Here is a 13,691-nt window from a genome sequence, read left to right as displayed (position 1 = left end):
GAGAAGCTTCTTTTCTATTTCTATTTTTCTGATTTCTTATAATAAATGAGTATTTTATCATAGTTGATCACATTACTTTCTCTTCTATTCTGTTAATGTTATGAATTCTTTTGAATGACCTTCAGAAGTGAAACCAACTTTAAAAATTAAAAAAAAGGGGGGGGGCACCTGGGTGGCTCAGTTGGTTAAGCATCTGACTTCAGCTCGGGTCACGATCTCTCCGTTTGTGAGTTCGAGCCCCGCGTCGGGCTCTGTGCTGACAGCTTGGAGCCTGGAGCCTGCTTTGGATTCTGTGTCTCCTTCTCTCTCTTCCCCTCCCCAACTTGTGCTCTGTCTCTCTATATCTCTCAAGAAGTAAATAAATGTAAAAAAAAAAAAAGAAGTGAAACCAACTTTAATTTTGTGTGATGAACCCCACTTGGTCATAATGCATTATCCTTTTTATAGAATGTTATACTAGATTAATTTTTTTTAAGTTTGTTTATTTTGAGAGAGAGAGAGCACAAGCAGGGGAGGGGCAGAGAGAGAGAGAGAGAGAAAGAATCCCAAGCTATCAGCACACAGCCCAATGCAGACCTCGATCGAGATCATGACTAAGTTGAAATCAAGAATTGGACTCTCAACCAACCGAGTCACCCAGACACTCCAAATTAGCTTATATTTTTAAATTATTTTTGTACTTATGTTTCTCTTTTTTTATTATTTCAAGTTAGTTATCATACTGCATAGTCTTGGCTTCAGGAGTAGGACCCAGTGATTCATCTCTTACATATGACACCCAGTGCTCATCCCAAAAAGTGTGCTCCTTAATGTCCATCACCCATTTGACCCATCCCCCCACACACCTCTGCTACAGCAACCCTCAGTTTGTTCTGTGTATTTAAGAGTCTCTTATGGTTTGTCTCCCTCTCTGTTTTTATCTTATTTTTCCTTCCCTACCCCTATGTTACCTGTTTTGATTCTCAAATTCCACATATGAGTGAAATCATATATCTGTCTTTCTCTGACTAACTTATTTTGCTTACCATAATACCCTCTAGCTCCATCCACGTTGTTGCAAATGGCCAGATTTCATTCTTTTTCATTACCAAGTAGTATTCCATTATAAATAAAAGCAAAAATGTACTTATGTTTCTGAGGGATATTGCTGTATTTTTTTTCATGTGATTCTTTGTCTCATTTGAGTTTCAGGGTTTTTATGGCCTCATAAAATGTGTTGAGAAGTATTTTCTCTCTGTTTATATTTTGAAAGAATTGGCATAAAATTGGTAGTATTTCCTCCTTACATGTTTGGTAGAATTAACCAATGAAGCCATTGGGGTCTGACGATGTGAGTGTGTGTGTGTGTGTGTGTGTGTGTAAAGGATTACTTAATTCAATTTGTCTAACAGATTTAGGACTCTTCATATAATCTATTTTGACCTAGTAATTCTTTACACTCTTCAGATCTTCATTCCCAAAAGAAAACATCTATATTTTATATGACAGTGTAGTTATTTACAACAAGGTGGCCATCTTGAAAAATAGCAATAGTCATAATTATCCTATTTTCAGTATTCTGATAATTTTTTGAATATTTACTTTTTCTTAGAGAACACAAATTTAAATGATGACCAATAGTGTTTTTAACAAAACTAAAACCAAAATAATATTTCTGAGTTCACTGAGAAGTGAACCATCTTCAAATCAATACAATACAGCTCTTTGACATATACAGAATTTCAAAGATAATATTTCTGAAAGGACTTCCAGGAATCCAAAAAAAATGGCAGCTGCCTAGATCTGCACCTGCCAATATGTCTGATAAAGGTAACACACAACATTAAGAAGAACAAATAAAACACCATAAAAACAATATAGTCATAGCATTATCCAAAGATAAGAAATACCCAAACTTCAAAATAACTGTAAATTTGAAAAAGATGAAACTACAGTTCCCAGGGAGCAGTCTCTCTGAGTCCTACTCTCCTTCAAGCTTTTGCAATGAGCAAGGGCAGGTAGGGAAAAAAAACTGGGGAAGAGAGAAGAGGGCAGTTGTGATGGATCTAACTGGATCTTTAACCACAGTCAGAAAGAGTAAGTGCACACTAATTCTGAGAAAGAAAAAAATGTGCCTTAATAGATCAGAGCAAGATATACAGGAAAGGAATGAAAAGGATATGCAATTTGATGTGGTACCTCTTGGTACTTCAAGAGAAGAAAAATAAAATAAAATTCTTAAGGTACCCTGTATGGAGTAAAGAAATAATAGACATTAGTAAGTAGACAAGTCAAATAACAAAATAAAATTTGTATTTTAATGGTTTACAAAAAATAAAAATCTTAAAGATTAGAACAAGGGAAAGGAGGAAAAATAGGTAAAATCAAGGAAAGAATAGGATTCCTCACTGGATTTGGCTCTCTCCATTTTTTACCTGAGAACAATATTCTATTGAAATCCCTCCCAGAGTTGTGCAGTGGAGGCTGGGTTCATTTTCTTGGTGTCAATCACACTTTAAAGATGCATCTTTTTCAACAGAATACTTCAATTAAAAGTATAGGCATTGAGCAGCAGATATAGATGTTTTTTTTCTTTTTCTCACTTTTCATTTTCCGTCCTCATTTTGGACTCCCAAACCCCAAATACCTCAGGGATAGTCTTGGATAAAGAGTGTTAAAGTTGATGCCCTGCCACATGTTGACAACTGGAAGTTACAAAAGTAGGTACCCAGATAAGAGCTACTCTCTTTTGTGGGATCTGAGTAGATGGGCAAGGGTCATAAAGCCCCAGAAAACAGACTAGTCTAATACAGTCTCTTGCTAAGCCATTTTCCCTCGAGTTGTGCCCCAACTCTTAGTAAGGTCTATTTTGAAATTTTAGCTAATATAAGATCAAGTAAAGGAACGATCTATTAATGACTTGAGTCAGAGTAATAAAAACAAAGATATAGTCAGGAGGAGCCAAGTGGAGCCTTCTTGTCTATACATGGAGAAAGTCTTTCCGAGAAGAAAGTCACGTAGAACCAAGCACATTCAAGAAACTGAAAGAGAGAGATACAACCTCTGTGACCCCTTGCATCTAGTCAAGTCTGAAGTAAAATGCATCCCTGGACTTCCCAGTTAAATGAACTTTTTTTGTTTGAGTAAAGTTGATTTTACTTAAAATGAAAAGTAATTTATCATAATGAAAAGGTTTTTAATCAATACGTGTCACTACTGTACCTTGTGTAGACTTCTATGACAGTGCTTACTCTTTTCTCCTGCATAGCATCATAAGAGAAATTAATCTTACATTATGAAAGATCTGTATTTGAGTCCTGGCTCTGCCATTAGTTGTTGTGAGTTTGGCAAAAATCATTTAACCCTACCTTTGGTTTCTTCACATGTGAAACAGACATGCCTGTCTCAGGTAGTTGTGAACATTATAAAGGGCAAGTTAATAAAAGAATTTAGTATTGTGACTAACACCTGTTATCCGTAAATTATACAATTCTCAGTTGCTTCTCTAATCAAACTGAGAGAACCAAGGGGCAGGATCTGTATCTTACTGCTTTTTGTGCTCCAAGTACCTTGCAACTTAAATCCTCTAAGAGATGTTTCTTGAATGAGATGAATCAGTAAAGTTCTAAAATAATCAGTTGACCTGTGTGTGGAGGAGTTTAAACCTCAGGGCCAATACCCTCTCTAAGCAGGGACACACGTGCTTTTTGCCCATAGAATTATGCAGACTTTGTATGCTCCCAGACATCACCTTAGGAATTCAACCTAATACTTACATAGCACTTACCATATACCAATAGGGCTCCTGATTAGAGGTAGCAGATTGAGCCTATGTATTTAACCACTCTTACTTTCTGAAAACCCACTGGAATGATAAGAAAGGCATTAGAAATGAGAAGCACAAGTATGTTACATAAACCCACTGGGACAAGGAAAACCGTAGGGGGAAGAAGGGTAGGAAGACATTTGGAAAGCTGGAAAGCAGAAGAATGATCAGTAACTGACTCAGTAATCCCCAGGAAGCTCAATTCTAAGCTGCATGGTAGAAACAAATATGATATGCTACGTCATCTTCCATATGCTCAGGAATGTGGTGGCACAAATCACCTCCGATAGTAGAGGTGAAGGAAAAGGTAAAAATAGGAGAGCTCCATGAAAGTCTAAAAAAAAATAGTCTGATCCCCAAGTGAATGCTTCTCACCAATCAAGAAGCAACTACATGCTATTTAGAAATACAGAGTTAAAGATGAGAGGAAAAGAAAAGGAGAGAAAAGAAAAAGGAAGGAAAGGGGAGGAAGGGAGGAAGGGAGGGAGGAAGGAAGGAAGGGGAAGAAAGAGATCTGCTAATAGCACCATGGATAAAAATGAGTAAGATTGAATCCTTGCCCTCAGGAATGTACAGTCCAAGTGTAACGAAGGTACACAGGTGAGCTCGCTGTGTGTAAGTGAGGGCATGCGCAAGACGCCTGAGCAGCACACAGAGAAAGCACCTTAGGTGCTTGGGGACAGGGGAAGAGGTCAGAAAGGTTCCATCAGAAATGATGCCAGGCCTGAGTCTTGGAGAATAAGTAAATGGTATTCAAGTGAAGAAGAAGGGAGAAGGCATGTCAGGCAGAAACAACATGGAGCCAAGAAATCATCAGAATGTATGAGAGGAACTTGAGACGCCTCAATATTACTGGAGAGTACAATCCGAGGAGTGGAGGCATGACACATAAAGCTGTGGACACAGTTAGGAAGCAGACTCTAAGAGAGCTCTCTGTGACAGGCTGAGAGGTTTGCACTTGTGTTGGGAAACAAGCGGAAGGGTTTTAGGCAAGGGAATGTTGCATTCTCTATAGGTAATTCTATATAAAATGTAGGAATAGATATCCAGAGAAGATGGTGTGGTCAGCAGAATTCTAAAACATGTCTCCCTAATGACTTTTTCTCTTGTATAATCCTCTCTCCTTTGAGTGTGGGTGGAACTTGTAAGTATAATGAGATGTCACTCTAGTGACTGTGCCATAGTATATGGTATAGCTGACCTTAAAATAGAGAGATTACCAGGGTAGGCCTAATCTAACCACACAAACATTTTGAAGGCAGAGAGTATTTATGAAGCTAGTGGCAGAAAGGGATATATCAGAGAGAGAGTCAAAGCACAAGAAGGATTCCTGTGTTATTTATTGCTGGGTTGAAAAAGAGGGGGCTAGAGGACAAAGAACGCAGGCAGCCTCTAGAAGCTGAGGGTGACCCCCAGCGGACAGCCAGCAAGGATGTGGAGACCTCAGGAAGCTGAATTCTGCCAACAACCTGAGTGAGCTTAGAAACAGCCTTCCCCAGAGCCCCCAGGAGGAAATGCAGTCCTGCCCACATACTGATTTCAGCCTGGGCAGAGAATCAAGCATGACATTCTTTTTTATTTTCTTTCTATAATTTATTTAATTTTTATAATTTACATCCAAGCTAGTTACCACATGGTGCAACAATCATTTCAGGAATAGATTCCTTAAGCCCCTTACCCATTTAGCCCATCCCCCCCTCCCACAACCCCTCCAGCAACCCTCAGTTTGTTCTCCATATTTATGAGTCTCTTCTGTTTTGTCCCCCTCCCTGTTTTTATTTTTTATTTTTTGCTTCCCTTCCCATTCCCATATGTTCATCTGTTTTGTATCTTAAAGTCCTCATATGAGTGAAGTCATATGATATTTGTCTTTCTCTGACTGACTGATTTCCCTTAGCGTAATACCCTCTAGTTCTATCCATGTAGTTACAAATGGCTTCATTCTTTTTGATTGTGAGTAATACTCCATTGTGTTTGTGTGTGTGTGTGTGTGTGTGTGTGTGTGTGTGTGTGTGTATACACCACATCTTCTTTATCCATCAGTCAATGGACATTTGGGCTCTTTCCATACTTTGGCTGTTGTTGATAGTGCTGCTATAAACATTGGGGTGCCTGTGCCCCTTTGATACAGCATACCTGTATCCCTTGGATAAATGCCTAGTAGTGCAATTGCTGGGTCATAAGGTAGTTCTATTTTTAATTTTTTGAGGAACCTCCATGCTGTTTTCCAGAGTAGCTGCACCAGTTTGCATTCTCGCCAGCAGTGCAAAAGAGACCTTCTTTCCCTGCATCCTTGCCAGCATCTGTTGTTGCCTGAGTTGTTCATGTTAGCCATTCTGACAGGTGTGAGGTGGTATCTCATTATGGTTTTGATTTGTATTTCCCTGATGATGAGTGATGTTGAGCACTTTTTCATGTGCCTGTTCACCATCTGGATGTCTTCTTTGGAGAAATATCTATTCATGTCTTTTGTCCATTTTTTTCACTGGATTATTTGTTTTTTGGGTGTTGAGTTTGATAAGTTCTCTATAGATTTTGGATACTAACCCTTTATCTGATATGTCGTTTGCAAACATCTTCTCCCATTCTGTCGGTTGCCTTGTAGTTTTGCTGATTGTTTCCTTCACTGTGCAAAAGTTTTTAATTTGATGAGGTCCCAGTAGTTCATTTTTGCTTTGGTTTCCCTTGCCTCCAGAGATGTGTTGAGTAAAAAGTTTCTGCAGCCAAGGTCAAAGAGTTTTATGCCTGCTTTCTCCTCAAGGATTTTGATGGCTTCTTGTCTTACATTGAGGTCTTTCATCCATTTTGAGTTTATTTTTGTGTATAGTGTAAGAAAGTGTTCACTCTTCTGCATGTCGCTGTCCAGTTTTCCCAGCACCACTTGCTGAAGAGACTGTCTTTATTCCATTGGATATTCTTTCCTGCTTTGTCAAAGATTAGTTGGCCATACGTTTGTGGGTCCATTTCTGGGTTCTCTATTCTGTTCCATTGATCTGAGTGTCCGTTTTTGTGCTGGGACCATACTGTCCCAGCTTGATGATTACAGCTTTGTGATACATCTTGAAGTCTGGGATTATGATGCCTCCCACTTTGGTTTTCTTTTTCAAGATTGCTTTGGCTATTCGGGTCTTTTCTGATTCCATACAAATTTTAGGATTGTTTGTTCTAGCTCTGTGAAGAATGCTGGTGTTATTTTGATAGGTATTGCACTGAATATGTAGATTGCTTTGGGTAGTATTGACATTTTAACAATATTTGTTCTTCGTATCCAGGAACATGGAATATTTTTCCATTTTTTTGTATCTTCTTCAATTTCTTTCATAAGCTTTCTATAGTTTTCAGTGTATAGATTTTCCACCTCTCTGGTTAGATTTATTCCTAGGTATTTTATGGTTTTGGGTGTAACTGTAAAAAGCATGACCTTCTATACCAGACGTCTCACCTACTTCTGAACCGTGACTAATAAGTGGGTGTTCTTTTAAGCCACTAAGTTTGTGGTAATTTATTATACAACAATAACAAGCTAATATATAGGGTGATGGTGTGACCCCAGGTTAAGAAAACTTTTAGAGTATTCCAGACTTGAGGCAAGAGAGCTGTATCAGAGGCAATGCAGTGAACAGGAGGGGTAAGAAACCAGGAATTTTAAGGAAATAGAATTATGTAAACTTTGAAGATAAGATGGTAATGGTTAGTGAGAATGAGGAGCCCTGAATAATAACCCATTTCTAGGTTAGCTAACTCGGTAAAGGATGGTGCCATTAACATATAAAAGGATAGCAAGAGGAGACCACAAGGGACCACAAGGAGATGGTGAATTCAGTTTAGTGGGGATGTCTAGTAAATAGTTGGGTACCTTGGGGAAGAGGACCATGCTATAGATATAGATAAGGATAAAGAGAAAGGCAATCTAATACTTACTTAGGACTTACCCTATACCAAGAATTTCCCTAAAATGTGCTAGAGATTATGAGGCATTTAATCCTCAAACAATCTAGGAAGGTAGGAATTATTATTAAACTTATAATGTAGATGAGGTAAAAAAGCCTCAGAGTGATTAAGTAATCTTTCCAAGATCACACACATACCAAGTGGAAGAATTTGAATTCAAGCTTGATTAATTTGACTCTAGATCTCATTCTTTTAACATTTCTCTATTACACTTTTCTAGAGATGTGAAAGACACCAAAAGTATTAGAGTTATGACACATACTATATCAATCACAGAACAATAACAAAAAAAAAAAAAGTATTGGGAATGGCAATGGCTCTGCCCCTGAACACTCCTCTTTTATAATTGAGCACGAGCTCTAGGATAACTAGGAGCACAAAGGAGGCTACTTCCTCCCTGCATGGAAAATTTGAAATTTTTTTTTTTAATTTTTTTTTCAACGTTTTTTATTTTATTTTTGGGACAGGGAGAGACAGAGCATGAACGGGGGAGGGGCAGAGAGAGAGAGGGAGACACAGAATCGGAAACAGGCTCCAGGCTCCGAGCCATCAGCCCAGAGCCTGACGCGGGGCTCGAACTCACGGACCGCGAGATCGTGACCTGGCTGAAGTCGGACGCTTAACCGACTGCGCCACCCAGGCGCCCCGAAAATTTGAAATTCTTAATGTGAGCTGATAACGTGGAGAACGTTGAGTCTCAAAGGAACGAGTGTTAATATATTGACAAAGGATGTAAACATAGGCTCAATAATTTCTTCCCTCAGGAGCCTGGTCAAACTTTGATGCTAAATGAGCCTTGTTTTCCAAGCTTCTAAACAAGTTGCTGAGATCCATGGAGAATAAGATAAATTCACAATATTAGCCCGCTGATGATTTGGAGACATAAAGTTGATGCATTTGCCTTGCCCCAAAGATATTTTATGCAAATCCACAAACAAGGGATATTGGCTTCTCCATTTTCAGAGGCTTTGTCTCCTTCAGGAAAGTGAAAGGAAAACACTTAAGTGTCTAGCAGTAGTGAGGTCTCCAGGCAGAAGGAAGTTGGGCAGCTGAGTCTTTCTGTTCTCATGTTTTCATTCTCACAGCTGCAGCAGTAAAGAGGTGTGGGGAGACCACCTGTCCTTCCTGAACAATTTATTGTGATTTTGAGGTAAGACTGGATGAAGGGAATGGGTAGGAGATGTTCAGGACGATAGGGGAATTCAAATTCCTCCAGTTACTATGTGTGTGATCTTGGACAAGTTACTTAACCTCTCTGAGCCTTTTTACCTCTTAGCACTTTCATTAAGCCAGTTACTGAGTTTCTGAAAGGTAAAAGGGAGACAGTGGGTTGAACAGTGGGTGCAGTGGGTATCATAGTGACTTTACTGTCTCAGAGCCTCAAGAATATTCGTAGGAAGTGATCCCATGTCCAACTGTCGGCTCCTTTGTTCTCTGTCTGTATGGCCTTGACCAGCCTATTCATCTCTTCAAGATATTGCTTTCACATGTGACCATCACTTCATCCTGGTTTGTGTCAGCCCAGGGGAGGTTAGGAGTTATGGGTGAGATCTGAAAACATGGAAGAAAAGGACAAATGAGAAAAGAAAAGTTAAAGGTGGAGAATCCTTGCCCTGGCTCTTCTTCCAGGGTGCTGTCCCTACAGCCAGACTCAAGCTCCCGTAGAACAAAGCCTTATTCTAGAAACAAAGGATCTGAATCCTCTCCTGATTTGACACCTCTCTCCTTTTCTCACAGATCACACCCTGGCAGGTAATGGCTATGGAAAATGACTCTTCAGTGACAGAGTTCATCCTGGTAGGATTTACAGACCGACCTCAGCTCCAGTTACCCCTTTTCTTTCTCTTTTTACTGAACTATGTGGTCACTATGGTAGGAAATTTGAGCCTAGTTAATCTAATATGCCTGAATTCTCACCTGCACACTCCCATGTACTTTTTCATCTTCAACTTATCCTTCATAGATTTCTGCCACTCTTTGGTCATTACCCCTAAAATGCTGATGAGCTTTGTGTCAGAGAAGAACATCATTTCCTTTACAGAATGCATGACTCAGCTGTTTTTCTTCTGTTTCTTTGTGCATTCTGAGTGCTATGTGTTGACAGCCATGGCCTATGATCGCTACGTGGCCATCTGTAAACCTCTGGTGTACACGGTCACCATGTCCCCTCAGGTCTGTTCTCTGCTGATGTTTGCTTCTTATGTGATGGGGTTTGCTGGTGCCATGATCCACACAGGGGACATGGTCAGATTGTCCTTTTGTGATTCTAACATCATCAACCATTACATGTGTGACATCTTCCCCCTCCTCCAGCTCTCCTGCAGTGGCACCTATGCCAGTGAGTTGCTGAATTCCATTATTGTGAGCACAGTTGTCATAATATCCGGCTTCATTATTTTCATTTCTTATGCTTTGGTCCTGTCCAATGTCCTCCACATCTCATCAGCTCAGGGTTGGCCCAAAGCCTTCAGCACCTGTGGCTCCCACATAGTAACTGTGGGTCTGTTCTATGGGTCTGGGTTGTTCACACATCTCAAGACCTCTCCTTCTGATTCTGTGGACCAGGGGAAGTTCTCAGTATTTTACACCAATGTAATACCCATGTTGAACCCCCTCATCTATAGTCTAAGGAACAAGGATGTCAAATGTGCTCTGAAAAAAACCCTGAAGAGAATTGCAAACTAAGCAGAATCAATGTTTCTGAGTTGTTGGTGTGTGTTGTTTCTGAGTTGTTGTGTATGTGTGTGTGTGTGTGCACATGTCCTCATAATTTTTTTCGGAACGAGTTTGTTTTAAATACTTCATCCTCTGTAAGCATGTCAATTAAACGTGCAAACATTATTGAATTTCATGGTTACTCTCAGTCCCATACTGACTTGAACTTTATTCTTAACATCATGTTCTAAGACTCAGCCCAATCCATACTTCCTTTTTAAACCACCTCCCACTTTGCTTCTTTCTATGTACTTTTCATATATAAGCAAACATTATAGCGGTATGCTCTCTGATTAGGTCACCCCTCTTTGTTTTCCCTGAAAACAATTGCATATGGCCCTTCTGTTTTTCAGCATCTGGGGAATGTTTACTGTGTAAGTTATAAATTTCCCTGAATTTCAGAGTTCTTTTTATCCTGGTTTCTATACTGGATTTCCTAACCCACAGAGGAGATAGAAAAAGATTCCTTGTTGAGCTTTTGGTTTTTAAAAATGTTTATTCCTGAGGATGGCTAAGAATGGGTGAGGCTCACCAACCTTCCCACCTTCTTCAAACCCACCAGTGATAAAAATTACAGACATTTCTTTAGAAACATGGGTATGTTTCATAACATTGAGAAAATGGTTTGATATAATAGAGAGAAGGTTGCCACTGCCCTGGCTGCTGATCAGCTTTTTTCTCCTAATATTTTCATAATTCTTAAAAAATATTTTGACCATATTGAATGAAACAGAATTCATAGCTTAAGGAGTGTCCTTGGCCACAAAATAAAGTGTCAGGTTCAACATGAGGCTTCTCTGCCCAGATGCACAAAAAGAATTCCCCTTTGCAAAGGTTGGAAGCTTTTCTTATTCTGTTCAAGACCTACAAACAAGAATGAGCAGACCCTTCCCATGGAGGGCTTCATGCTTTCAATTTGTAACTTTCACTTTGGAGGAGACAGAATTAACATTTATGGAGTTCTTAAAAAGAGTTGTCTCTTTTCAAATGCTATCATAATCCAAGTCTTAGTGCCCTGTTTTATAGATGGAGAAACTGAGATTCAGAGATTCAGTTCAATTAGTTCAGAGCAGAGCCCAGACTTCTACCTAAGTCATCTAACAACAAACCCTGTATTCTTTCCATATTATCATTTTGCCTCTCAGGGTGGAATTGAAGGAGAAAGATAGGAAGTATAAGAAAAGGGAGATGAAAATCTGGAGAATTATTTTAGAATCAGCTAGAAAGGGTAGGAATGACACCCTTAGCCAAAAATCCCTATAGTGGAAGAATGGTCCATTAAGGCTTTAGCACCAAGCTGGAGAAATGCTTATGCTTCTAGAAATATTTAATATGAATTTTTATGATTTTATAGCATAATATTGATGAGGCATGACTGAATCTCTGTAAATACTTTCAAAATGAGACAACTAATTACAATAGTTTACATTTGAAAAAAAGGGGGAAAATGTAGTGTTTTCATACTACAAAATATCAAAAATTGAGCTCTACCAAATTTCTTGTTTTGTGTAAATACAGAGATACAATACTAATTTATTTTCCTTAATGATTCTCAGTGGGGCCAAAGAAAGACACTCCATACATGCTATATCAGTGACTATGGTATGCTCAACAAAGTTTCAGTAATATCTGTGAGATATTTATGCTTAGTCAAAGGGATTGCAAGTATTAGCTTATAAGTACCACAAAAAAAAAGAAAGAAAAAAAAGAATAAGTATGACATATGTTAATACCAGTTACAAACTGAGAAAAATGAACCTAATTAATTTAAGTTGATTTAATCTGACTTGTTATAATAGCATTGGATACAAGATATTTATAAATATAGATGATATGGATAGATACAGATATAGATATAGATATAGATATATCAGACTGTCATGATTTTGTTTCTATCTCTGTCTAATCAAATAGAATTTGACCACCTAATCTTCTTTCTTTCTCCTATGCGTGGTTAGACTAAACTCTGGCAAAATAAATATTTATGTAATTAAATTTACATAGCTGTCTGATATGAATTTTTCTCTAAGACAAATTAAAAGTTTATGTTAATAAAAACTTTCATTTTTTTTCCCATAGAATTAGTTTTCTCTAAACCCATGGCTATAAATCTTCAAGACCAAAAAAAAAGAGTCTGGTTTGATACAATGGAAAGAAATGCCATTCTTTCTGTTATAACACACGTGTCTTTCAAACTGGCTAATGTTCTAGGTAACCAGCACTCCCCACTTGCAAAATAACTTGTTTCTCCTGAAGTACTTGGAGTTCCTTTGAAACAAAAAAAGGAACTGTTTCATTGGATTACAGCACAAATTAGGAAAAGCATGCAATTTTACCTTCAGAAAAAAATGAAATAGGGTTTTGTTGTACTATTTATTATATATGTGAAATTTAAAACCTGTCTCCAAAATGCAACCTATGTCTATGTCAGTAGGAGCTAACAATAGCAAGTGAATAAATTAGCTGTGTATGCAAAGTGGCTGTGGAATTTTTATATCACGAAAATTCATCATGGTAGATAAAATTTTGTCTCAGGGTGGCAGCAGAAACACAGTATGGACATCTGTGCTGTTTTCCACAGTCCTCAGGCCTGGCTTGAACCATGGTAAAAATTGATTGCATTTTAGTGTCCTCATTAGGACTGGCAGTTACCTTGCCCTAAATCCTAGGCTATTCGAATGCTAGGTATCAGATACCACACCAGTTAAGCAATGTCATTATTGGCTTTACCAATAATGAGTCCTCTTTCATGTAACACCAACCTCATTTGCTACAGTTATGGGTTTTTGCCGCTAAAAGCTATTAGAGGTAAGTTACATACAAATTTTGCTTCTATTCAAAACTATAAGTTATTCTGGGGTGCCTGATTGGCTCAGTCCATTAAGCGTCTGACTTTGGCTCAGGTCATGATCTTGCAGTTTGTGGGTTCAAGCCCTGCATCAGGCTCTATGCTGATAGTTCAGAGCCTGGAGCCTGCTTTGGATTCTGTGTCTCCCTTGCTCTCTGCCCCTCCCCCGGTTGTGCTCTATCTCTCTACCTCTCTCTCAAAAATAAGCATTAAAAAAATATTTTTAAACTATAGAGAAGACAGGATCAAAAGGACTTAGTTTACCTAGATTATCTAATTTTGGCTACATCCAAACCATATTCTCAGGATATTTGGTGATAATATCATCATGGCACGTTGGTACCAGGCTAAATTCAACATAATGTTAATTTC

General features: G+C 38.6%; 1 protein-coding gene across 2 annotated transcripts; it reads left to right on the top strand.

Moving 5' to 3' along the window:
- The first annotated feature begins 7,194 nt into the window (after nucleotides 1–7,194).
- Nucleotides 7,195–10,441, top strand: LOC125908553 (olfactory receptor 143-like). 2 transcript variants are annotated; one of them, XM_049611347.1, is made up of 2 exons: nucleotides 7,195–7,206; nucleotides 9,509–10,441. In XM_049611347.1, the coding sequence occupies exons 1-2, from the start codon at nucleotides 7,195–7,197 to the stop codon at nucleotides 10,439–10,441; spliced, it is 945 nt and encodes a 314-aa protein (XP_049467304.1). The 2 variants fall into 2 exon arrangements, with proteins under 2 accessions (XP_049467304.1, XP_049467305.1); XM_049611348.1 differs by lacking the exon at nucleotides 7,195–7,206 and having other exon boundaries at nucleotides 9,485–10,441.
- Nucleotides 10,442–13,691: the final 3,250 nt, after the last annotated feature.

This window comes from Panthera uncia, chromosome D1 (assembly GCF_023721935.1).
Source record: "Panthera uncia isolate 11264 chromosome D1, Puncia_PCG_1.0, whole genome shotgun sequence".
Taxonomy (NCBI): Eukaryota; Metazoa; Chordata; class Mammalia; order Carnivora; family Felidae; genus Panthera; species Panthera uncia.
The sequence above is the reverse complement of the archived record's forward strand: the minus strand, read 5'-3'. Positions and strand labels throughout refer to the sequence as shown.